The following is a 26530-nucleotide window of genomic DNA, read 5'->3' as shown; positions in this document are numbered from 1 at the left end:
TGGGTTGAAGGCCAGTCAGGAAAAGCCACAGTTCCTGCTATGACAGGAGGTGGACTGAGTAGGGTTGGCTCATGGACCCACTGGTAAGTGTGAAACCTGGCATTGGGAGAGGTTCTGATGGAGGAGCCTGGGCAACTCCTCTGGCAGGACACAGACCCGGCAGGTAAGCGCAAGAAACATGATAGGAAACAGCCCAGAAGAGGCCATGGAAAGCTATACACTGGCATACAATTGGCAGATGTGGGGGCAAGACCGGGCTGAATCTGTCCACGTCATCCACTGGCAAATCCAGGGACCAGTGTGGGTTGAGCCAGGTTCGGTCACAACGAAGACTAGTGCACAATATGGAATGCCAAGGTGAGGTTGCCTGTGCTGGAAGGGACCTCAGCGCCCAACCAGCCTGAGATCAAGTAAGGAAGTGGGAAGAGCCGGCAGGGGAATAAGGGAGGGTTCCTTTGCTGGACAGCTACTTCCGCAGGAGAGCATAGGCTGGGAATGGGGCAGACTAGACTAGGCAGAGCTACCACACCTATGCGCCTCATGTGGACTAGATCAGGGAAAAGCCGGGCTGGGCTGATTATTCCTGCTGGTGCAAACAAAATTGAAGTGGGTGAGGGTTGTTTGGGCTTAGCCACAGCATCAGCTGGAATCTGGGAGTTGGAGAGGCCTGGGAGGGAAATAGTGGGCTCATCTCTCTTGGGTTACCACTTCCACGGGAGGACATAAAACTAAGATAGCGGCTGGGGTGGAATGGGGTGTGGGACAGACTGGATTACTGCTACAATTACTGGCAAACCAGGGTAGGGGGCGGGCCTGGTGGGGGTTATTGTGGGTCACTCCAACTAGGCTGCAGCACCCACTGGTTTATGTGGGGGCCAAGTATTTGCTGGGCAGAACCAGGCTGGACTGCAACACCCATTGGTTCCAGTGAAAGTTGGGAGCGAAAACAGAACCAACCCAGCAATTGCAACCACCAGCTGATTGGGGCGATGGACGGTGCCAGGCCCTATACTTGTTAGCACATACAAGAAGTTTCTTTGGAGATCTTCCTAATCTGAATGCTGGACTCAGAAAAGAGAGAATACAGAACGAAGAAAAGAGAAAAGACAGAACAGGTCAACCAATCATCTCAGCTATGATGGACTATGTCAATCAGTGGATTTTTCAAAGACCTCATAGTGCATGGAGTGGCAAGATTGACAGCAATTCATAACTGTTGCAATATCAAAACCACTTGAGCAAGAACCTCAGAGCATGCCCTACATCCGGGACCTGGGGAGGGTGGGAAATTGGGTGGGCCTTCTCCCTTAATACTCCCCCTTTAAACATGAAGGTAACAATATGGAAAACATACTAGTATTATCCACTTTCCTATAGCCCTTGAACCTTCTTACCCTAGTTAACTATGTCAAGATTGTCTAAATAAAAATAAAATAAAATTAAAAAAAAAGATAAATGAGAAAACACCATTCAAACTGAAAAAACTAAAAAAAAAAAAGATTAAAGAGATTATATCAAATCATCTCCCATGGAAACTCTCGTGAACTGGCTTGGTTGGATGAGAAGAACGGGCAAGAACATTGTCATGGTGAAAAAGTCCTCTAGGGTGACACATTCCCAGGAACTTTCATTCTAAAGTTGGTTTAACATTTTCAAAACAGAATAATACACTGATTTTGTCATTCCTTGGTTCTCCAGTAAATCAACAAGCAAAATGCCTTGAGCATCCCAACAAACTGTTACCAGAGGAGCTTTCTCCCACATCTGGGCAGTATCCAAGGACAGAGAGTGGCATCAAAAGTGGAGCAGCCAGGATGTGTCTTAGAGGGCAGAGATAAGCCTGATGTGCCAACACTCCCGGCCCCCCCTTGACTCTCCAATCAAGCCCTTGCGCTTTGGTGCCCTTCCACATATTGGTAACCATTGCTCTGGCTGCACTTTGTTCTCAGGGACACCCTGAGAAATTTCTTGCAAACTATGCTTTAAAATTCTGAATCCCCTTGTTTAAAATTCCCCTTGAAGGCTCCGTATCTGCAACTGAGGTCGGTGCAGAAGTCTCAGCCCCACTGCACAGAAGGCTGCCCTGCTTCAGTGTGTCAGTCAGAACTGTGCAAGCTGAACCAACGGAGAGCTCTGTAGTCTTGGCTCTTGTCTCCTCTTTTAATCACCAGTCCTCAATTAGGGCGCAAACAAGATTCATTCTGTCCTCATAGACTGGCGTGACTTGTGGCTATGCCTTTTATCCTCAGCACTGCCTCATCTATCCTTAAAACAGCTTATCCATGTGAAACCTGCTGATCTCTTGGGATACTGCCAGCATTAAGAATTTCATAAAACATCAATGTTTTCACTATTATTCCACTAAAGTATCATCTTAAATTAATGTTTGATTTCACTTCAACTTCAGCAGAACTCATGTTTTTCTAATAAGGGTTTCTTTTTCTAAGTGATTTTAGGTAATTCTAAGCTCTTAACTTGATCCTGTTTAAATATTTGTGTATGAATTTGTGTGTGGCTATTGCAGTCATCATATATATATATATGTATATAAATATTCCATTAAAATTTTACTAAAATGCAAAATAGCTATTTCTAATAAACATAATACATAATAATGGCATTCTATTTTAAAATTTGATTTGTTCATTGTTGTGTATTATAACATGTGCCAGAGCCTTCAAAAAAGTTTTTTAAATAATTGTATTTTAGAGAATCTATGTGTAAGTTTTGAATCTTCCTGAAATATTATAAACTCATGCAAACTAGTTCATGAAAACAGCGGTGTTGTCTCTATCACATCCTAATAAAGAATTACATTTCCAAATGTATGCAGAAAGGAAACACCGTGGCATTTTAGTTTTTCTACATATTATATTGGTTCTATTTTCAGCGATTTATGAGACTGATGAATTCATTTAGCACTTTGTGTAATTATACCTCCAATAGACAGACTAATGGCCCTGGTGAGTGTCACAGATAACCAAGAGTAGCTGTTGTTATTTTCACACCTTGCATCATTTTCACACTTAACCTTCAAACTGTGCTGCTAGTCCTACGATCCAATTATAAGTACTGACATCCAATTATGTTAAGGTTTTATTCTCTATACCTACACCCAGTGTCTGCAAGCAGCAGATAGGGTTACAAGTGGAAAATGAAAGTAAGGCAGATGGTGACTCTTCTGTTGTGGACTCAACCGGTGGATTATCATTTCTGACTTGAGACTGTGGCTGAACAAATCCCTCTGAGAACAAATTTGGGTCTTGTCTACTTGGACACAGGCTGGAAACTGGAAACCATGACTTCCAGAAGTGCCAGCCTTTCAGAGTCGCAGTGAGGACCACAACAGACTGTAGGAATGATGATGAAAATAGCACCCTGGATGGGTGCAAACAGCACTTCGCTCAGTGACCTTTGACCCTCACTTGAGTTGGAGACAAGATGGAAAGGCAAGAATAATGAAAACTCTTCATGGTGGTACCACGACAGTCAGTCAAGGGAGTGACCGCGGCGTGCAGGTCATCTAATTCCAAACTTCAACCCTTCTCAGCAGCAGTCACCACAGGTTCCACTCTGAAATATTCTACACGTGCCTTGTTTGGTTTAATAGCCTGAACTACATGCATATGGCAGTTACTGAAGGAATGGGAATGGCTCCTCAAACTCATGTAGATCTTTAGTTTAAATTCTGAAATCGTATGGTAATCTTAAGGTGGTGCTTTGAAATGATAGCACATGAATGGTGGATGTGCCGGCGGGTCTTCGGCTCCCTGGGGGTAGTTCTTGGAAGAAGCTTGTGGTTTTGTTTTCTGTGTGAAATGTGTGTCATTTTTGTCCTTTTTCAAATTACTTATTTGTTTATTTGAAAGTCAGTTACAAAGAGAACATGAGAGAGAAAGAGAGAGATCTTCCATCCTGTTTGGCTGGGTAGATGACTGCAATAGCCAACGATGGGCCAGACTGCTTAGCAGGGATCAGGAGCATCTTCTAGGTTTGTCACATGGGTGGCGGGGACCATGTACTTGGGCCATCCTTTGCTGCTTTCTCCAGGCCCTGGTGGGAGACAAGGACCGGTTGTGCAGGGCTGTGCCCCTGCAGTGTGCCATCTGGTCTGGTTGAGACTGCAGGGGCAGATCTGAATCTATAGCAGAGCTAGTTTGACCGACCCACTATACCAGCTTCTTCCGGATGATTCCATGTTCCAGAAATGACAGAAAGTGTCTGTCTTGTGCCTGACTGGAAAGGGAGAGAACCCCGACCTGTTGTCAGCCTTCTGATGAGCCTGGGCAGGGGAGCGGTTACCTGATACCACGCCTGGATTCTGGTGACAGGTGGTACCTCTGGGAAAGGGGATAGTTGATTGATAGGTGAGGGATCAGGATGGCTGAGTTTGATCTGATTTCTCTCTGCTCCATTTCTGGGCCCTGTGGTTTCTTTTGCAGCCCAGTTCTGCCTGGATGGCCTCCTTCAGACATCAGATTAATGGGATACTTCCAGCTTCTGAACCTGGGCCTCCAACCTGAAAGCCAAGATAAACCTTTTCTTTCCTGAAGTGTTTTTCAGGTATGTTGGTGAAAGTAATCAGAAGTCGACAAATGCACTGCTTGTGCTACTGAAGTTTGTGAACTTATTTTTAAAATTTTGGATTAAATATAAATAACATGGATGGTGAATGGCTGCCATATTAGGCAACACAGGCTATGTACTGTCAGTAGGCACATAATTGGAAGTTGTTGGAACTATTCTAGTCAATTGAGTATATTTAAGCATCACATACAAAAATTCAAACCATAATGTATTAAAAGAGGCCATGGCACCAAATTGTCTGTGTTTGCCATACGAAAAAGCGATTTTAAGAATATTCCCTAATATCTATTCTTTCAGAATTACGATATGTTAGAAAACAAGGCGGGCTAAATTTATCTTTATGCTGCTTATACAAACATAATGCTGAAATACAGTGTAATGACTGTGGGATGATTAGATTTCATTGAGCATTTATTATATATTGAGTACTTATTGAATGCCTCAAATGTATTTTGTGTTTTCATTTAGGTCTCAGTATACATTGATATTAACATTATCCTGATTTTACACTTAAGAAAACAGAGGAAATGCCGTGTTTTGCAGATGCATTTTTTTAAAGACTTTATTAATTTTTTTTTTTTAATGTCAGAGTGGAGGAAAGAGTGCAGGAGATTTTCCAATAGTTGGTTCATTCCTCAAACGGAGGCAATGATAGGTGCTGGGTCAGGCCAAAGCCAGGCGTCAGGAGCTTCCTCCAGATCTCCCACATGGGTTCAGGTGCCCAAGAATTTGGGCCATCTTCCACTATTCTCCCATGCGCACTAGCAGGGGGGTGGATTAGAAGCAGAGCAGCTCGGACTTTAACTGGCAGCCACATGGAATGCTGGCACTGCGGGCATCTGGTTAATCCAGTACATCACAATGCCAGGTACAGTTTAAAAGGCTGTTACAGTTGAATTCTCATATTTAGGAATGATCAAAAAGGGGCAGGAGTCTGGGCTAGGAATTAATATGCTGGTTATTGTGCTTGCACCTCATACAGGTTTGTTAGGTTTGAGTCCTCATTCTACTCTGGGTTCTGACAAAGCTCATCTTGGGAGATCACAGGTGATGGTTCAAGTCACGGGGTCCTGTTACCATGCGGGAAATCTAGCATGGCCTGGCCATTGTAGGTATCTGGGGAGTCAACCAACAGTTGAGAGTTCTCACATAACTAATCAATCCATAAACACTTAAAATTAGAGCTTAACTAAAATAAATGTACAGTCATATTTTAAATGGCTATTATTCTCCTGGAATCTTCTGACCTCATATTTACACAAGCCTTACTGTCTTTTCATTATTTGATTGTTTATTTTGATATCCTGCCTTGCATTCTGGAAGCTAAATTGTTTTCATAGACACGGAAGAACCTGTGAAGAAACTACACAGTAAAAACACATACAGACACATATTGCCATAACACACATATTTTAGTATCTTCAGGATGGCTCTGATATCAGTAATGGTTTATTCTCAGCACAGTTAATGAAGTGCATCTTTTGGCAAGAGCATCAAGGCCATTTATAAAAAAACAATGTCTTCCCGAAGTTTCAAGTACTCATTTTCATTGTTAATTTTCTACTGTTAACTGATGTGCTTCATTATGGACAAAAAGCAATCACTTCTCGTTTTCTTTCTAAAATGAGAATCTGTAATGCAATTGGTTGTATTAGCAGAGAGCAAATGAATTAGACTCTACGTTGACATTGTAGCTTACAGCTTTGTGTGTTTTATCAACACATATGGCTTAACTGCTGCTTCAGGTGGGGATGGGATGGCTGCAACCAGCGACAAGGCATTTTGACTTTGATGGAGATGGCTGTTGGTATTGCCAGTCTTATAAATCCGGGTCTTTTGTGTTGTCTGCTGCATCCCTATTATGGCTGCTTACACATACCAACCATGTGACTTCTGCCTAGCTTAGAATCTTGCTCTGGCCATCCGATGTCTTCTACATGAAATGCATACCTTTGTATGGCATACGCAGGTCTTTCCTATGTGGTTTCAGAGACTGCTCTCTTTTCCTTCCTGCTGTTCTGCTCTGTCCATCTCACATTCACCAGCCCAGCTAAGTCAAGGCTCAGTCCCAGATCACTAAGTCTTCCTAATGGGTCCAATTGGTTCCAGCCTCTTCAGGGCTTTGGGACACTGAACCTGCTGACTCTTCCCTTCTTATCCCACCCACAGCCCATGCCCAACACTGACAATGTTATGGCCGATGTCTGTGCTCATATCAACACAAAGAGCCTCCTCAGGACGCTCATGTCAGTTTAATTGAGTCATTAGAGGCAACCTACACAGCCATCATCAATCTTCATCCTTTTATTTTCTTTTCCTATTACTATCTGACACGACACATTGCTAACTGTCTGTCTGCTTTCCTCCATGGGAAAGTAAATGAAAGGCAAGTGTTGTTCTGCTCCTGATGAACTTGAGCATCGAAGACACTGCGCTGTGTAAATGATTAATTATAAATGATAAAATTCTGAATGTCCTATTTTTATGCAGGGTGCTTAGATGTGACATATATTCATATTTTAAGAATAATGTGTTTCCTGGTCCCAGGTGAAAAAAAGAGACAAGGATTCTGCATAATGCAAATTTAACGTGACCACGACAAAGACGCAAAATGGCTTAATGTGCTGGTGAAGAATATCAGCACATAGTGAAACATGATATGTTTCACTGTTGAAAAGTGAAATATTGGGGGAAAAAAAGGAGCAACGTGTGTTACTTTTCTTCCTGGAACTGCCTTCCCACCCATTCCTATCAGTAACTGCCTAACCCCTGCCTACCAGATAATTTCAATTTATTGTTAGAATCCCAATCTAATAATGGCTTCCTTCAATGGCCCACCTGCTCTAGGGTTCCTCCAGTCTGCCTTGGACATCTGCTTTACAGTGCTCTCATAGCATATGCTTGAAGGACTTCAGAGGATGCTCACCTTTTCTGGGCACAAAAACCACTGAAGTACATGAGCAGATGTGGCATGCAGGCATATATGAATGAATAAATACAATGAATAAACAGGGTCGGGCATTTGGTACATTAGTTAAAAAACCACTTGACAAGCCCATGTTCTGTACCAGAGTACCTGAGCTTAAGCTGCACCTCTGCTTGCTAAAGCTCATCTTGGGGAGCTGCAGTGGTAGACCAGTTACCTAATTCCCACCCACCCAATGGGGCAGATATAGATTGATCTTTCTGTCTCTCTACCTGTTTGTTTCAGATCTTAAGAAAAAAAAAGGAATAATAATAACCTAGTAACTATATGATCTGATGCAGGCAGTGCTACTTCTAACCTATGAAGCAGCTAATTGGAAGCCACAGAGCTACACTGACCTGTGACTAATATGAGATACTTAATATGACTGAGTCAACAGTTAAAACCTGCAGAGCTCGGTAAGAAGGAACATGAGTGCACAAATGTGGTAAACAACTGTATTACATCCTCTTTTAATTACTATGTTCATCAGGAAACTGCTTACTGCTGCTAATTGCTGCACTGCATAAAAAGAAGAATCATTTAGCTAAAGACATTTAATTTAAAGAATATCAGTGGGAACCTGGTGTGTTGTGGCCAACCTCCAAGACACAGGTGCCATTTCTTGAGCAAGTTTGCAGTCTACACCCAAGGCAAGAAATCACACTGATCATTGGGTTCCTAATAAAATAGTATATGTCATTTTCCATGTTTTACTGATATAATGAGAGACAGAGCATCAGAGAGAGAGAGTGAGAGAGAGAGAGAGAGAGAAACAACCACAGTGTGCTGGGCAGGTGGAGCACGCACAAATCACCGTGGACAGTTAAGGATGAAAGAGGTGGTGGTGTGTGTGGCTAGGAGAGTGGCTTCAGGCTGCGGGCAGACTGTATGGCACTGTGTTTCACATGGCAGAAATCTAATGTCCTTGTCTTTTTATGTCTGCTGCCTAACTCCTTATTATTGTCACTTTAGAATACAGTGTCCCTAATGTTGTGGGTGGGACCAGAACTCCATTAAGTCTTATTTCTTCTTCATCCATGTCCTACACCAAAGTGACTGTGCTTCATTCAGCTTTACATAGCAAGGATTTGGGTCTGGCTGCTCCACTTTCCGTTCAGCTCCCTGTTTGTGGTCTGGGAAGGTAGCAGAGGATGACCCAAATTCTTGGGACTCTGCACCTCCAGGGGAGACCTAGAAGAGGTTCCTGGTTTCTGGCTTCGAATTGGCTCACAACTGGCCATTGTGGTGGCCACTTGGGGAGTGAACCAGTGAGAGAATGGAAGCTCTTTCTCTCTGAATCTCCTTTTCTTTGTAAATCTGCCTTTCAACAAAAATAAGTAAATCCTAAAGCCAATAAATAGCAAGGATTTAAGTTTGGTTGAACAACTTGAGCTCAAGTACGACCAGAAAAATTGCAATTGTTGATGGTAAATGTCTGAAGCACAGGGAGGATCTGAGGAAGTTTCTGTTACAATATTTTGTTAGAAGGAAAATCAGGGGCTGGCTGTGAGCCATGTCTGATACACACACACACACACACACACACACACACACACACACACACACACACACACAATGACAAATCCCATTATGACACAGGCAGAATGATACGGACCAAGTTACGTTGAGCCATGGAGACTATTTGGGAACTAAATAGAAGGAATGAGACACTGGGGGTAGGAGGGTTCCAAGATTTTAGGGCTGGGGATAATATATTCTGGGGTGACCTTCATCATGGGAAGATGGGAGCTGACACAGGCATAGGGAGTGGATAAGTAGTTAAATTCAAAGATGGTGAGTTTGGTATCTTTGGCGATGTCAAGACACAGAGCCCCTTTGGCAACGTATTAATCACAAATCGTTTGTGAACTGAAGAATCGGTTCTGAGTTGCCTGGGGGAGTAATTGAGGCCTCTTAGGCCTGGCATGCTCCGCCTTGGTTTATACAGAATATGTTCACTCCCCACAGTCCTGAGTTAGTGGTGCTAAGGGTGCAACCTTCGTTCAACTCTAAGGGCTAATCCATGAGCCTCATGGAAGGTTGTGGGCCCAGATTCCTAGGAGAGAATCAGTTATAAGTCAAGCTTGGTCCTGACACTTCGTTCTTCCTGACTTACAACAGGATCCTTCTCCAAAAGACAGCTCAGTGGAACCTGTGGAAGCTTGCCCTGTGACTCTCCACAACTGAGCGCCATTACACATCTTTCCAGTCTTAAATATTGTGCTGAAGGGACAAAAAGATGAATGAGGTATGGCTTATTTCTCAAATGATGTGAAAGAAAAACTGATAGACTCAGAGGAAACACGTGAGTAAATGAAGGTTTGAAAAGTTTAACCTAACTATTTTGAGCAATATGTCAGTTAAGAATGGATAATTTAAATTGCATAAAATAGTTTCCTATCAGTAAATAGTTTTCAAGTTTTTTTTTAAAAAAAGATGAACTAATTTATTTATTTTAAAGATTTATTTATTTTTATTGGAAAGGCAGATATACAGAGGGAAGGAGAGACAGAGAGGAAGATCTTCTGTCTGCTGATTCAGTCCTCAAGTGACCGCACAGGAGACCTGGAGGAGGTTCCTGGCCCGGTGCCATAGCCTAGCAGCTAAAGTCCTTGTCTTGTACATGCCAGGATCCCATATGGATGCCGGTGCTTCCCATCCAGCTCCCTGCTTGTGGCCTGGGAAAGCAGTTGAAGATGAACTAAAGCCTTGGGACCCGCACCCCTGTGGGAGACTCAAAAGAGACTCCTGGCTTCGGATTGGCTCAGCTCTGGCCATTGTTGCCACTTAGGGAGTGAGTCAGCAGACGGAAGACTTTCCTCTTTTCTCTCTCTTGCTCTCTGTATGTCTGACTTTCTAATTAACATAACGTAAATCTTAAAAAAAGAAAATCACATAAGTTATTAACATTGCTCCTTTTTTATGTCTGATAGGGCTATGTAGATGGACCATATATCAAAAAAGTGTTCTCCAAACCAAAATACAGTATTGCTGCATGTAATACACAGTGAAGTAGGCCTTCATGTGCTTCTTCTGAGTCGTGAGCGATCCATTTGCAGCATGAAGCCAAAATTGGAACAGTCATTTCTAAATCAAAGAAATTGTCTCATTAAAAAAATGTTTACACAGGTACTGTTCTGTTCTAACAATACGTTTTAAGACTCAACGAGAGAAAATCTGATATTTCAATTTATTGTATATTGAAAATTATTTAAGGGCTGGCAAAAATATTATGAAGGACAAAAATTTTCAGAACTATATTTGCTGCTATTTATGGAGGATTATAAAGTGGAAAGCATATGCTTATTTAAAAAAAAATGCCTGAACCAGCATGTGTTTGCTCTAGGAAAAATATACAATGTCATTAACCCAGGGAATGAGCGCAAGTCTTTACGACGCAGCAATTCTTGAGCTTGCCTGCATTTTGTGTATGTGTCAGTCACCTATGTCTTCATATATCGTGGTATCCGTGATGAACTTCCCATCTCCATCAAACCTTCCCCTTCTGCTCCTCCCTGTGAAGGCCAGGACAGCGCACTCCAGGGATCCACTGGCTCCTCTCAGTGGATTTGTATGGGGCAAGCCATTCGCATCATGATCTGAGGGATTCCTTGCTCTGTCTCGTTCTTATTGCCTCAAGAGTGGGCAGCAATGTGATCCCAACGTGCAAGTGACACGGGAGCAGAAAAGCAGAAGCAAAGTTGATGATCTAGCTGTGTTCAACAGAGCCGGGCACAAGAGAAACGTGCAGAGATGTCCTGTAACGCCATTCTTGGAGCAACTTTGCTGTGTTCCGGAAACGGTAATCTTTTTCTGAAATGGGTTCTTGTTGCTACCATCCTAGGATGACTGCCGTTTTAGTCCTGAGGGGAAGGACTGCGTGCTGGTGTTCTGCTGGTTCTGCAGGTGCACATGTGAATGACGGCTCCCGGGAAGGCAAAGGGGTGGGCCTTGCCAGCACCTGCTCTTCAGGATGGACCTCAGCATTGCAGCCCCAGTGGTGTCTTCTGCAGAGGCAGGCCTGACGTTCTTGCTCAGTTGCCTCTCTTTGCTACACGCTGCAGCCCCGTGGCGTAGCCAAGACTATGGTGGTATCCAGCTTACTTGCATTTCTGCATCAACATGGCACACCGTCCCCCCACTGACACAGCCACAGGAGATACTCTCCTAAGACACCTGGACTCCAGGGCTCCACTCGAGCTGGCAAGAAAGCAATCCTGCACAAGCACTCCAGGATGGTCTGGTCAGAAAAGGCCCCTGGCGGACAGAGCCGTGAGCCCACTTCACACCATCCATTCTCCCAGCTTCTTCTGTGTTCTGTATGTTCTCATCCCCTGGCACCATTTTACCATTTTCTGTTTTACATTCTTAGACATAATGTGGATGACATTTCTGTTCTGAGTGCATGGAGACTGACACAATGAGCAAGAGGTATGAATGTATTTGTCCAGCTATAAAAAGGCATCCGTGATGACAAAACCAACTATCTCTATGGTGACAAAATTTTGAACTAGGAGAAAAAATCAAAACTCTGTTCTAAAGCTCACAGATAAAATAGGTGTAAATGCGTGGGTTACATGCTTAATTGATATTGAATATTTTCTAGACATCACTGCTTTGGACTACATTTTTAAATATTGTTTTCTACTGATAACAGACATTGAAAATAGCATTTCCCCTCCCACCCCCAAACAGATTTGGAAGTATCTCCTAAAATCATCACCTAAACATTTGCTTCTAAGACAGTTGAGAATGATAAATTCTATTTTCTTAATGCTTTTTTTTTTAAAAAAAATAATTTAGAAGGCATTTTAGATGACTTACACATTTTAACTGTACCATTCTAAATATCCCCACAAAGAAACATTGTTAAGCAACTTTTCATTTGTCATTGATCACAACTTGATACTGTTTTAGCTTTGAGGGTTTTTGTGTCTATAAGTTTTAAGTAAGTGTACTCACCGCCTGAGAGGAGGGCAGGTTTGCTTTTTACCACTGGACTAGAATGAGGAAATTTGTTGCTAAATGACATGAAAAGGTGTGCAGTGAAATCGTCGGGAAGCTCGGCTTCCAGGAACGTCTTCATGAACAGCTTGAAACCTTCAAAATCTATTGTCTGCAAGAAAATTTAAACACATGTTTTTAAGACACAGCTAAGTATGAAGAGCTATGTTCAGTTTCATTAGTGGCAGAAATGACCCCGAACTTTTTTTTTTTAAATCTGTATCTATGGAAACAAGGTAAACTACTTGAGGAACAGATTGAATAATCCTTGGTGGATTGTTGTGACGATGCAACAGACTTATGTATTTCTGAGGTTGTATAGCAGGGAAACCAGTATCGCCATGGCCTTGTGATCTCTGCTCTTTGAAGCTCAGTTTCCCTCTGTAAATTGGGGATAATGTCCTCAATTCGACAGAGCTGTGGTGCTGATGAAATTAGGGGATTCATGTGGACACAGAGGTACATTCATTCACAGACCAGACATTCACAGAGTGAAAATTCCGCCACCTCTTTTCCCTGGCACTAATGGCCCTTATTTCTTTTGACAATTGTACAAAAGTAGCTAATATTAACATTTCCATTAAGCACTAACATCAACTTCCCATGCAGAATTTCAAAGAAATCTATATTATAAGGTTCCTACTCCTCCCTACTTATTATAAAACTGTAAGTGATAAGCACTCATTTGCAGAGAACTTCTATGGCTTTGAGAATGTCTATGCCCACTTGGGGAAGCGGAGATGAAAGCTGCCTGTTCACTACAGATTCCGATGAGAGCCTTTCTCAGTGGCCACCTGCAGAGCCTGTTCTGCCAGCACAGAACCTGACTGGTGCCTGGGAACTTGAGGGCACGTGCACAGGTATTTTGGGGACAGACACAGGTGAATGCCATTGTGTTGCATTTGGCTAAAACACTCAATAACCGTAAAAACAATGCTGCTTCCTGGGAAAGGGAAGTAGAACAAAGGCATATTGAGTTTTTGGGGGTCTTGAGGAGAGCACTTACAAGGTTTAGACTGAGAGAAGGAGCCAGAATGAAGTCACACAGGTGGAGACCAAGGGGGCACAAGAGAAGCTGAGAGAACAAGCCAGAATGAAGTCACACAGGTCCAGACCAAGGGGATACAAGAGAAGATGGGCTTACACACTGGCCTGGACCTGGCCTTTGCTGTACTCATTTTAATGCACTGAGATGAAACTAACAGTAGAATAAAAATGACATTAGTCAGGTAGATGTCCTGAGGTTTGCGCAAAATGTAATATTAACACCATAACTTGCTATTTGACAATAGATAAAATCTGCATTTTCTAATCTGGTAGTATTGAGGGAAAGTCGGTGGAGAAAGATCAACTCTATTGTTCTAGAGAAGACTACAGTGGAAAATGTTGTTCAGGGATGTCATTAGGGAAGTGAAAGATATATGTAGATTACATCATGTGCTAATTAAGTAGCTACTAAACATCTCAAGCAATCAACTGAAATGAAAAGCTTTACTGACTGTATCAATAATTCCAAGTCTGCTTGCGACTGAACCCCTGCACGTCCCCTTTAGCTCCCTTCTGCTTGTTCATTCCTCCAAGGAGACTGTAGACTTTCGGAAGCTGTTTTATGCCACTCTGAGTAAATTATCACTACCACAAAATACAGAAAAAATGTACTAGTACACTACATGGTTAAATCTATGACAAAGATAAAAATATAGAGGATAGCCTTGGGCAGGAAAAGAACTTCCAAAAAGCAACAAGCCTTCACAATGGCAACTGATATTACAAAATGTGAAGATGCCAAAGACAGCTCAATGTACTCAGAGTTTTCCTTAGAAGGGAAATCTGTAGTAATGGAGAGGGCTCCTTAGAGAGGGCTCACGGAGGAGTAGTTACTCACACTCAGTGAGGTAAAGCACCAACAGGAGCTTTCCAAACGTACTACGCTCACTGCAACAAGCTGATGCTATGGTAGACTTCCTGTCTAGGAAGCTCGTGGGATGAAGGTGTTTGTAGGCATTCGGTTGGATGTCACACTAGCCACGCAGGTGCTTCCTCCTATGACTGTCTTTGGAACTTCCTCTTGGGAGGCGGATGACTTGGGAACATTAGCTTCCAAAACTTCTTAACTATGGCATTTCAGTTATGTTTATGTGCCACAAATTTTTTCATCTGTACATTGAGAGTAACAGTCTCTGCCTCTTGTTTTATCAGAAGGATTTGCTTTTCCACCGTTTCAAAGCACCATGATACCCTTCCACTCACAGTAAGTACTTTTAGTGGTCAACCCACTAGTATGTTTTAAACTAGTTTTTTTGAAAGTATGTGAGCTAGAGATCTCATTGTCGGTTCTTCCCTAAATGCCACCAATAGTGCTGGCTGTCCCACCTGCAGAAGGCAAGAATCAAGACTTCTGTCTAAATCACGCATGTGGAGGGACTGAACTACTTGAGCCATAATCTACTGGCTTCCTAGATGTGCATTAATAGGGAGCTAGTATCAGAAGCAGAGCCAAGCCTCTGCAGGGTGCAGGCATCCTTCAGGAGTGGCTCAATCACTGAGCCAAATGCTCAACCCCAAATACACAATATGTATGTAAGGAAACACTATGGCTGTTCAGAATTGCAAACAATATTTGAAAAGTAAATCTGAAGGCTCCCTTAGGTTGTAGCTATGCACATGCCTTGAATAGGTCATTGTTGGGTCCATTCTCACTGCTGTTCTAGAAGCAGAAAGTGGTAAAAACTACCAAAGGCTATTTTTTTTTCACATGGACTTCTTTTGGGGATACTTGATACCTAGAAATACAAGAAGCATCAATGAACAGAAACAAAAGCAAGGACTCGCAAGAAAATACTTCTGCTTTCAATTCCAACACCTTCATGTGTCACCTGCTAGAAAAAGCCATTTATCAGCTCTTTAAACTGCCAACCTGCAAGTGTGTCCACTTCACAGTGCATTCCGTAAGCCACCTAGAAGGCCCTAGAAACTGATGTCTATGGTGTAATGATGGAAACCAGCCAGCCCCCAATAGATGAAGCTGGATGTTGTAAATCCCCCATGAAGCAGTAAGTGTCCCCTTGACCTTCCTCTCACTCCCAGGAAGAATTTCTGAACATTCACAAGTGTCCTTGCTCAGCCTTGCTCAGCAAGTACGAGAGCTTCACTTGCTGACAGCTCCAAGCTTTAATTTCTTCCACATAAAGTTATGCATGAGATTGTCCAAAAGTAATAATAATACAGATTGAGCCTTACTATCGCACACATTGCACATAAAATGAATGAAATAAACAGAAGGAGTAACTGAAAGGAAGCTTTGCTCCAGATGAAAGGGGTGCTTTATCACCTTTCTTTGCTTTTTTTTTTTTTTTGGTCTAGAAAACTGTAGAATCGGCTACATTTTCCAAAGGAAACTCAAATACCTGGCTATATTTATACTGTATCAGGAAACCCCCAAAATTATGGCTTTCAGAAAGTAAGAATATAGAAACAAACATCTTATTAAAAAAAAAAACCTATGAGAGTTTTAAAAGTGTGATAAAGTTTTGTTCAGTTAAATGCTTCCTACAAATGATGTCAGATTATTCTACTGACAAGGCAAACTTCTATCTCCCTGTTTGGAAGCACAAATTCCCTCTTTTCTTCCATTTTCTGTCATTACACAGAGCTTACCACGTGACAAAACCCAGCAGCCTTTATAGCCAAAAAGATGCTGTCTCAGTACTTCTAATTCACAGAGGAGCTGTTCTCCGATGCCTTTCCCAGCGCACCCTACTTCTTTTTGTTGGTGAAGCATTTTCTATTTCCCTGATTTCTATGTCTTCCAAATGAATAGACATTTTGGGAAAATGACCGTTTTCCATCTACACATTTGCCTTCTCTTCTGACATAACACCCACTTTCTCCATGTGGTATCAGCTTTCCTTGCTGTCATTAGAATTGTGTTTTGACTATTGCGATTTTAAACAGAATGACATCACTCGTAGGCACCTCAGTGGAACCGGTGACGGACACTGGGTCAGACCCAGTTAAATGAGTGTTCAGAGATCGAATTGCTGGGAAGTTTCACACACACACATGTTGAAAATTTTCAGAAGTGCTTTTCCTTTTTTTTTTTTCCTTAAGAAGTATCCACTGCCTATTTAGGGAAATAACAGGATCTGTAAAGAGTGCAGACTGCGGGAGTCGCTCCGATGTGACTGCCAGGTTGGCAGACACCCAAACCGCATTTCTATGCCTTTCATGATTTTATCTGACCATCTGGACCGTTTGTTTTCCAATCCCGTTTAACTAAAGAAATAACACAAATTATTCATCTCAGGGGAGGCAAGCTGAATGAAAGAAAATGTCTCCATTCTATTTTATTTCCTCAGGCAGCGTTGTTTTGGGAATTTCCCGCATTGAGAGTGTTTGGTGAGCACCCACTGTGTGTCCGGCTCTGCTCAAGAGGTCAGGGTGAAGACATCCCAGCAACGCACGGACCTCGCTATCACAGAGCTCGGTGTCCAAAGGCGGCACAAAGTCACACCACAAAGGTGCTACTCATGGAGTGCCTCATGACACTGAATGCATGAGAGCCGTTTTACAAGGATGTAGGGATGCATTTGAAAGCCATGTGCTTCGCCATGTTCAATCAGGTAATCATGAAATCAGGAAAGTGCTCAAGGCCACAAGGAAGTTCTACACCTGTTTCGAGAAAGACCATCCCAGAAAGAAGGCCACAAGTGCAGAGAGCCAGAGGTGTAACAGTTGCCCCAGGTTTAGAGGATTTCCTCTGGGAGCAGACATTACAGGATGACACAAGAGCAGAGGGTGATGAGCACCAGGTAGGATACTAGGTTAGTGAGAGTCAGAGCTTTCTCTTTAAAGAATTATTTATTGGGCCCGGCACGGTGGCACAGTGGTTAAGGTCCTTGCCTTGCACGCCCGGGATCCCATATGGGCGCTGGTTCTATCCCGGCAGCCCCGCTTCCCTTCCAGCTCCCTGCCTGTGACCCGGAAAAGCAATCGAGGATGGCCCAAAGCTTTGGGACCCTGCACCCGTGTGGGAGACCCAGAAGAGGCTCCTGGCTTCGGATTGGCATAGCATCGGCCGTTGCGGTCACTTGGGGAGTGAATCATCAGACGGAAGATCTTCCTCTCTGTCTCTCCTCTCTGTATATCCGCCTTTCCAATAAAAAAAAATAAATCTTAAAAAAAAAGAATTATTTATTTACCTGAAAGATACAGCATCAAAAATTCATGGAAGGACACAGCAAGAGATTATCCATCTGCTGCTGCCCTCCCCACATGGCTGCAAGGATCATGAGCTGAAGTTAGGAGCCACCAACGCCATCCTGGTTGCCCCCAAGGGTGGCAGGGCCTGACTTTGTACCATCATCTGCTTGCCTTCCCTGCTCCCTGAGCAAGAAGCTGCATCAGAACAGAGCAGCTGTGGACTGGAACCACAACCTGATATTTGCTGCCATCTTCCAAAGCCAGGGCTTCAACCACTCCAGGACAAAGTTGGTCTCAGAGTTGGGGAGTCATTAGATAAGTCATTAAAGGGTTTTTGGCAGAATCCCACATGATCTTTTGCACATCTCAATGGAATCATGTGACCATAACATTTTTCCTTCATATCAGACCAAAGGTAATTCATGTGAAATTTTTTTTGTTGGTTTCTTACAAACCCATATACATAACGAATTATTTCCCAACTCTCTAAGCTGTTGAAAGGAGTCATTGCACATGACAAATATCTACAGCCACTCAAGAATGACTTCAGTTTGTCTTGCAAGAAGTGCTGATCAGGTGTCTGTATCTGTGAAGTACTGTGTTAGCTAATAAGTCTAAGACCTGGATGAAATGAGCTTGGTTAGCTATCTTATATGCTAGCTTCCAATGCGCTTTTGCTATTTCTATTGCAACGTTTCCTTCTAATGAATAGTATCAGTTACTTATGCTGGTTGGAAATTGATATGAACGTCATTGTGACAGGTGTACTGCAGAACGTTTGTGGAAATGAAACTAAAAGATCTTATTTTGGTGCAAGGAAACATTGAAATCCATGGTCAGTTAATTCATATAATGCATTTTCATGGACTTTAAAAAATCCTTATATATTCAGTATGTGTATTGATAAACATATACGTTTAGCCATATATGTGTATATATATTATGTACATGTGAATTTATGCACACAAGTATACTTATACATAGTTTCATATGTAATTTTAATAGCTATCTGTTTCAAACCATTCTTCATTTGCATATTCACTTGTAAAGAAAGTTTCCAGAGGGAATACTTTAAATGCAGATATGTGTGGAGAAACGCACACGAGGACTTTTTCTTCCCTCTTAGACTGTAAAATCCAACATGACTTTTCACCACCAAAGGTTAATGCCATTTCTTTATGCGTAAGCCTTCATTATATGTTCGCGGTAAGAGTGTCTTGCAGGAGAGACATTTGGTTCAGGGAAATGATAAGTCTGGTTATATTTAAATAGATTAAATACACAAATGTCTCACCAGGAACATAGTCCTTCACTAAATAAAACTCAAACAGGATTGTTTCAATATATGCTAATTACGGTTACATATTTAATATTTTAGTAGAGCAAACTGGGCTAAATTGACATATTTAAATATGAGCATTGTTTTCGGTCAAGCCAAAGTTTCAGATATTTCCTGCCCTGTAAGTTCTGTCCTTCTGAAGTGATCCATGCCTAGATCAGCCAGGTTAGTATTGAAAGAAACATTAGCATGGGGAGGAATGAAATAGCTAACCTATAGGAGATTTTACAACCAGGCCATATCGTTGACTCATCAATTCTAAGACTGACGGATTCCCTGAGCCGGGAGGACGTTTTGCCTGCCAGCTAAGATTCTTGCGTCACCTTTTAGAATATTAGTTTAATACCAACTCTGTATCGTGCTTCCAGCTTTCGTACAACACAGACCCTGGGAACTTGTAACTCAATTGGGAGAACTGGATGGAGTCCTAACTCCCTACATGGTGGCGCTGTTCTAGGCGGAGCCACTGTGGAGAGTTGGGAAGTACCCTAACATAAGGGAGTTCTCTTTGATTGTATGTGCCTTGGTCTCTTTCTGTCCCTCGAATCACAGAAAGAATATCCTGAATTGACATAAAAAAAGAAGAAAATGGAAACGCTTAATCTCTTGATTTGATAATTTGATGTCGTATATACATAATACTATATCCTATCCCAGAAATTGTGCAGGTATCACATCATGTTAAAAAATGTTTTTAAAATACCCCAGCAATGCATAAAAAAAATAAAGAAGTCCAAGAGTTGGCACATTTTCTTGGCCATTTACAAACTAGATTTACAAGCTTGATATCTTTTTGATATCAGAGGTCATATAGCCTACCTCTGTTCCCTCACAAAACCGGAAAAAAAAACCAGCATAATGCAATGCAACAACATATTTAAATCAGTAACTTCTCTCTATAGCGAATGTATTTCTGTTTCTCTACCTTTATGGTCTTTGGAGGTATTTTTATTCCATCTTCCTTTAGAAAGCCTTTACTCTTTTCTTATAATAGTTAAAGTTAGGAAACCACACTATTATACCTAAATGGAAACAAGATACTACAGATTTTATTAAAATATGAGCTGCATACAACAGAGTCACAGTATAAATGTTGTTGTATCTTAGAACCTGAAGTATGGATTTTAAATATATGTCATTGCTTGTGTAAGCCTCAAATAACCCACTAATTAGATGCTATTATTGCTTCTATTTATAAACAAAGAAGCTGATGCTCAGAAACAAGAACAGATTGGATTATCTTGTATCAAACGCTCCTGATTTGCCCAAGGGAGCTAAATAATTTCTAGCTTTATTGTATATTATGCTCTAGTTAATCAAAGCACAGTTTAACACACAGATTCCCCAGCATTCACAGACAGTTCATTTGTCGCTATTTCCTGGGTATTCAGTGTATAAAAACAATGTGTTAATAAGTCTGACTGTTGGGAAAAAATTATATAGACCACATAAAATATAAAAACATGTAGCATTAGTAGCACTGTTCAGGTCCCAGTCTGAAAACTTCTGGATGTTGTTTCAGTTACTTTGACATCGTAAGGCAATCTTACTTTGACTCACTCATCTGCAGCCTGCTTAATATTTGTGCTCAGTCTCCATCGTGACCCATGGTATCATTCAGCTTTCTTTTCTTACTTACAGTGGTGCACTAATCAGACCCAGTGTTCTATTCAAACCTATTGTTAGTTTACCTTGAAATATTGTGATCTCTTTTTTATTGTGATAAAACTGAACATTTTTCGATATGCTAAGCACTTCTCTGCTAAAACACTCAGATGGATTTCCTTCTAGTATCTTTCAGCTGTTGCCTACTCAAAAAGCTATTCCTAATATGAAAATATACTTTAAACTGTATTGGGGGTTGATAGAGTAGTTTGCAACCTGAGGATCCCAACATCTTGTTTTGCTGTAATGTCTTTCCAACTTCTGTATAGATAATTTAATAAATGCCATTAAAAAATGAAAGGACAGACAAGGCTTATAAAGTATCACTAACTTATTATCCTATTGCAGTTACATTCTTTTTTATATGATCTCATTTTAAGTCAAGAAAATAAACATCAAGGTAAAACTGTATTTTTATGTCCCAAGTAGTTGCCTGCTTTTTAAATTTCTGCATGATTATTATACTAGACATGAGGAGAAACAGAGAATGTTGATCTATCTATTCTGAAAAGTACCACCTACAGACTGGAAACAATCAATGTAATTTTGAAGGTAGAAGAAAATGTGGCAGATGTACACTCTCAAATTGTGAAATTTTTTTTAACAAATGAAATGCTTTTGTTCTTACTGAGATATGAGAATTCTGAAATTGGATACATTCAATTGGTTTAATTATAACTAATCTAACAATGACCTATGAAAATCAGTCTTCTCAATTTGTTGGACATGATTCCATTCCAGGTTAGAGCAATTTTATGCTAGATCACAAACACTGAGACAAGATATTGAAAGGAAAAGCATTGTGCATTCCAAGAAAAAGTAGCAGACTGTCAATAGCAAATTGATAACATGCCAGTTGGATAGCCATGTGTTCATGGCAGTCTGCCGATGCACTTTCAAAACTTCTGGCTGTAGGTTTGGAAGAAAAGAAAAGTGTAGAAAATTTTGGGTGATAGTGGGAAAGAGAAGGGGAATGGCTAGTCCTTCTGCTTCTTGTCACCCAGCTGTTCCAGCACTGTGCAGTTGGAGGAGTTGGAGCAACTGCAACAGAAAACAGCTTTGCCCCTCCGTGCCCTTCCCCCCACCAGACTGTAAATGGGAGTGCAGAGGGAGCAAGTCTTCTCATGTCCCTGCTCCCACCACACAGCAGAAAGAAAACAAGAGCTGTTCCTCTCTTAAAAGGAGAAAACGAAGGCTACAGAAAGACTGAGGCTGCCTCTCTGGCTTCCCACATTCACCTGTCTTACCTGCTCCAAAACTTCGTGTGAAGCAGCATTCGCTGCCTGGAATGTTACCACAATCACTATCTCTAACCATTACTGTAAAGTCTATGATGTGCCAGGAGCATGGCTAATTATTTCATAAACAGAGAAGATTCATTTCACTCAGAGCCTAAGACCACATTTGTTTCAGTTATACTTCCCATATGATGTATTGAATGGGAAAGGTTGAATCTGATTCCTAAAAATAATTATCACTTATGCTACATGGGGATTATATCATTATTAGTAATCATGCATGTCAATACCCTCATGAAAAGTCTTCAAAATATGGCATTAAGCAGAAGCACTGCAAAATCTAGTCTGACATAAATGCCTTAGTAAGGAGTGAAATAAATCTATTTGTATTCATATGAAGGATATAAAACAACTCTGCATAAAACAAGTACAAAGAAAAGTGATGCTCAGAGAGCTTTGAAAGTGGAACACAACCTCAGCCCCATGAGCATCTACTGATAGGAAACATGTACATGGACAATCCTGTCCTGGGAAAACACTCCTAGAGAAGGCAGATAGAGCAATAGCACCTGTGTGATCTTAGAGCCCGCTTGGTCTGTCCTCAGCTTGGCTCATTCTTTCATTCTGTGGTGAATGCTTGTCACTGGGAAACCTGCATATGGCACATAACCTGTGCAAGGGGATGAAAACAAGTGCTAATCTGCTGTTTGAAGAACATCAGTTTCTGTTACCAGTGTTTTCAGACAGGCAGGTGGAGCTGGGGGTTGTACCAAAAGGTGCATTTGCTTAACCAGGGTGCTCCAAAATTGCTGTTTCATAATGAATGCCTGAAAACCCGTGTTCAGAGAAACAATCGTTTACTCTGAGTGGCTGCCTTCCATGTATCATCAAACACGTGTAGTCCATATATATGGTGACCTAACAATTTTCACAATGAAAAGACAGTTTTATGGATTTAGGTAACTCTTATATATTTAATAAGAAATTAAGACAATTAATGTAACTGCTAAAATGATATATCCACTTGGAATATCCAAAGTATGTTGCAATAATATATATTCAACTGAACTATAGATCTGAAATGTGGCTTACAGAATGGCATGTACTAAGCCAGGATGCATTATGCTTCCTTGGCAGGAAGGCAAAATCAGTAAATTTTCAGTTAGGTTTCTGTCACAGATTCTAACATAGGACTATATACACACACAAATAAGCAAAGCAAACATGCCTTCTTGCATCTTAAATGCAACTTTCAATAACCCTTTAAAATTAATAAATTAAGACTTAGCTTAAATTTTGTTCTTACAGCCAGGTGAAATTAAGAAATTAGGTCACAGGTTCAACAGAATGAAAAGCTGCAGTGTGAATCCTATTTGATTTCACATAATTGCAGCAACTCCATGACCTGTCACACTGACTTGATTAAAATATTGTATTTGACTTCAACTTTCACCTTACAAGTATGAGAGAGAACCTTGCATATAGGAATCTTACTGGTACAATGCCACATAGCGCAGTGATATGGAGGAGAAATTTATAGCTCATATCAGAAAAGAGAGAGAAAAGACAGATTGTAATAGAAAAGAAAATGTCTTACTTGGTTAAGAATGTCTTGTTTCTGTGCATGCAAGGAAAGAAAGAATACATGTGTTAATGTAAGATAACGTATACCCATTAGCTCATAGCTCTGATAATTTAACTAGAAGTTTACAGATTGATTTTAAAACATACCCTTGGTCCATGGGCCTCACAAGTAGGTCCAAAATCAGCAGCAGCAGTACAAATTGGTAAATTGAGAGAAATAAAAGTCATTGAGCCCCCTCCCAGGGTCACTGAATTAGAAATCGGAGTTGGCGGAAAGGCAGGCAGCGCAGCGCATTGCAACCCCAGGTGGTTCTCATTTATGCTAAAGCTGGTGATCCAATAACTAGATCAATATTGGAGCATAATCATGAAATCGGTCTGGTTGATATGAGGAAAATTCAATGGATATGATATACAGTATGATTAAAATTCTTCAACAATGATTAATGAAAATACTCTGCGCATAAGCTATGAGAGTATGCATACTTACTCCTCAATCTTAATGTTTCTTTATAACACTTTGAACCTCCCCTCATGTTTTTAACATTAGCTGTATTCCTAAATCTGTGACTTTCTTCCCATTTTTTTCAGATGTCAGAGTAACAATTCTGAATGGAGTTTGAAATCTAAGACCCTCCTTTCCTCAAGCTGCATGCAATGTTTTTTTTCTCCTATGTCAATTTCCACTACTTACATAAAAGCAAGACTATATTCTTTCACTGTAAATCTCTTAGAAAAATTAAATCTCTGCCACAGAAGAATTGTGATCCTACTCCTAGCATTTTATTACTCACATGAGATTGGCTAGGAACTAATAGGAGTCCCTTACTGTTCTTGGCAGAGACTTACTCTAATTATGCATAGTGAGATATCCACAGCTAGTACCTAAACAAGGACACCCAATAGCTTTTACTTCCCTCTTTATAGTTCTACCTACTGGGACTTCCTTCTTGAACTAGAGCTTGGACATTTGACATCCAGAGCAATGGTTTCCATCTTTTGACCAAGGTTATGAGGCAAGAGTTCAATGTGGTTGGTATCAGAAGATTAGCTGGGTAATCTTTGAAAATTCTTTTCAATTTTCTTAAAACAAGTTTCATTATTCAAAATCTTTGTAACCTGAAGACTTTCTCTTTTTATTATAGAATCTTAAAGGCTGTTCTTAAGATGACTCTTCTTCAAATCTTTTAGGAACAGTCATTAAATGGTCTTTCAAAGATAGAAATTTAAACATGAATGATTACTACATATTTTACACTTTATTATAATAAGTTTGGGCTATATCTTCTTTTATTTTACAAGACAATTTTAAATTCAGCAATTCTAGAGCATCTTAAGGAAAATTATATATACCATTAAGGCAGCTTCACACTGTAGAAAAAAATCAAAGCAGGTGAAATGTAGTTTATTCTGTTTTCAAAAATGTATTTCATAGGATGATACGTGTTATGTTCACTTTAAAAACAAAGGAATCCTAACTTCCAACTTCTGTTGTGTAATTGAGCATCTATTGGCAGCTTCTCACTTCAACTTGACTGGTTTGTAGAGATTAATATTTTCATTTGCGAATTGACAGTAGGAATCTCCCACATTCTTGGGTATTTGCTTTTTTTTTTTTTTGTTTTGTTTTTTGTTTTTGAGAAATGAGATGGGGTATATTGAAGACAACCTCCAATGATTAAATATTTCATTCTCCACATTGGATGTTTAGTTACTTATTATTGGCTTTCAAAAGTATATACTAAATGTTTAAAAAGAGTGCTAGCAATTTTACATTTTTTCTTTTGAAGGAAAACATCAATGCTAAACTCAGAGAGTAGGTTTGCAGTTTAAAATTGCGCTTTTGTAATAATGGGATTATCTTTTATTCAACTTTTAATCGCTTTAATAATGCATCTTGTCAGTAAAACTTAACATTTGTGAGAAAGATGACATTACTGAAATGCCTGATGCCATCCATGGATCCAGTAGTTATCGTTGTAAATCTCCAGCAGTTATCTCAATCAATCCACCATTTAATTTGATAATCTTCATGACATAGATGATATTTGCCAAACTACATCTGAGGGTATTTTTAGAAATTATTGAAGAAAAAGGCTGTTTTGTAAATACAGCCACAGTTCAACTGAATGTTCAGCCAGCAGCTACCTTTAGGGAAAAAAATATGGTTGATCTTCGTGTAAAGTAGGCAATACATGTGTTCAATGGGAAGGCAAATATGAATTCCATATTTGTTCTTATTGCATCTCTGGGCATTTGTCATCTTTATTTTTTCCATTCTGCTTTTTCACCTTGAAGTGTTCAGTTCTGCATGTTCTTCTGCCAGTGTATTTTTTCTTTCACTTCTCAGCATATTGGAATATCAAACAAGAGATGGCTAGACATGTTTGATATGTATATATGCATACATACATATTTATGTAAATGATTTATAGGCACTATGCATCATGTTTGAAAAAAAAGTCCTAGGTTCAAAAGTTCTAGGGAGTATGTTTTACAATGTAGAAAGAATACAAGATGTGATATGAAAAATAGTTAACAATGTTAATTATTGACTGGATATCACAAACTATATGCTTGCACTGAGATTGAAACTTAGAGATTGAGTTATGACAACTAAAACGAAGGTTCTATATATTCCAGAAAATAAAATATTCATAGGTAATCAATAACTGTTCCCCTGTAAACATGCAAAAACAAAATGACAATGATAACAATGACACATCTACTCAACAAACAGATCTGCGTAGAGCATTCAACCAGAGAAGATCTGTTTGTGCTCCAGTGCAGCCAGTGTCACTCACAGAAGCTTCAAATGAACTAACAGTAAGGAAGGGCAAACTTCAACAAGCAGCATCTCTCAGCCGGTATTGGACAGAGGGCGGTGTGAACGGTTAGAAAGGAAATGCCATTCGTCCAAGCACGGCGTACAGAAGTAATTGA

General features: G+C 40.6%; 1 protein-coding gene across 6 annotated transcripts in view; it reads right to left on the bottom strand.

Moving 5' to 3' along the window:
* DGKB (diacylglycerol kinase beta) overlaps nucleotides 1-26530 on the bottom strand; it is a 566350-nt gene that overhangs the window by 460074 nt on the left and 79746 nt on the right. For 3 of the 6 annotated variants that reach the window (XM_040964636.1, XM_040964637.1, XM_040964640.1), the window contains exons 3-4: nucleotides 23601-23621; nucleotides 12518-12671 (exon numbers count right to left, since the gene is read on the bottom strand). In XM_040964636.1, the coding sequence (XP_040820570.1) occupies nucleotides 12518-12671; nucleotides 23601-23621 (175 nt within the window). The remainder of the gene's footprint in view (nucleotides 1-12517; nucleotides 12672-23600; nucleotides 23622-26530) is intronic. The other 3 variants (XM_040964638.1, XM_040964639.1, XM_040964641.1) reach the window with 1 other exon arrangement.

This window comes from Ochotona curzoniae, unplaced genomic scaffold, assembly GCF_017591425.1.
Source record: "Ochotona curzoniae isolate NIBS_2020 unplaced genomic scaffold, NIBS_Ocur_1.0 scaffold_3835, whole genome shotgun sequence".
NCBI lineage: Eukaryota > Metazoa > Chordata > Mammalia > Lagomorpha > Ochotonidae > Ochotona > Ochotona curzoniae.
Note: the sequence above shows the minus strand (reverse complement) of the source record. Positions and strands in the feature narration are given on the sequence as shown.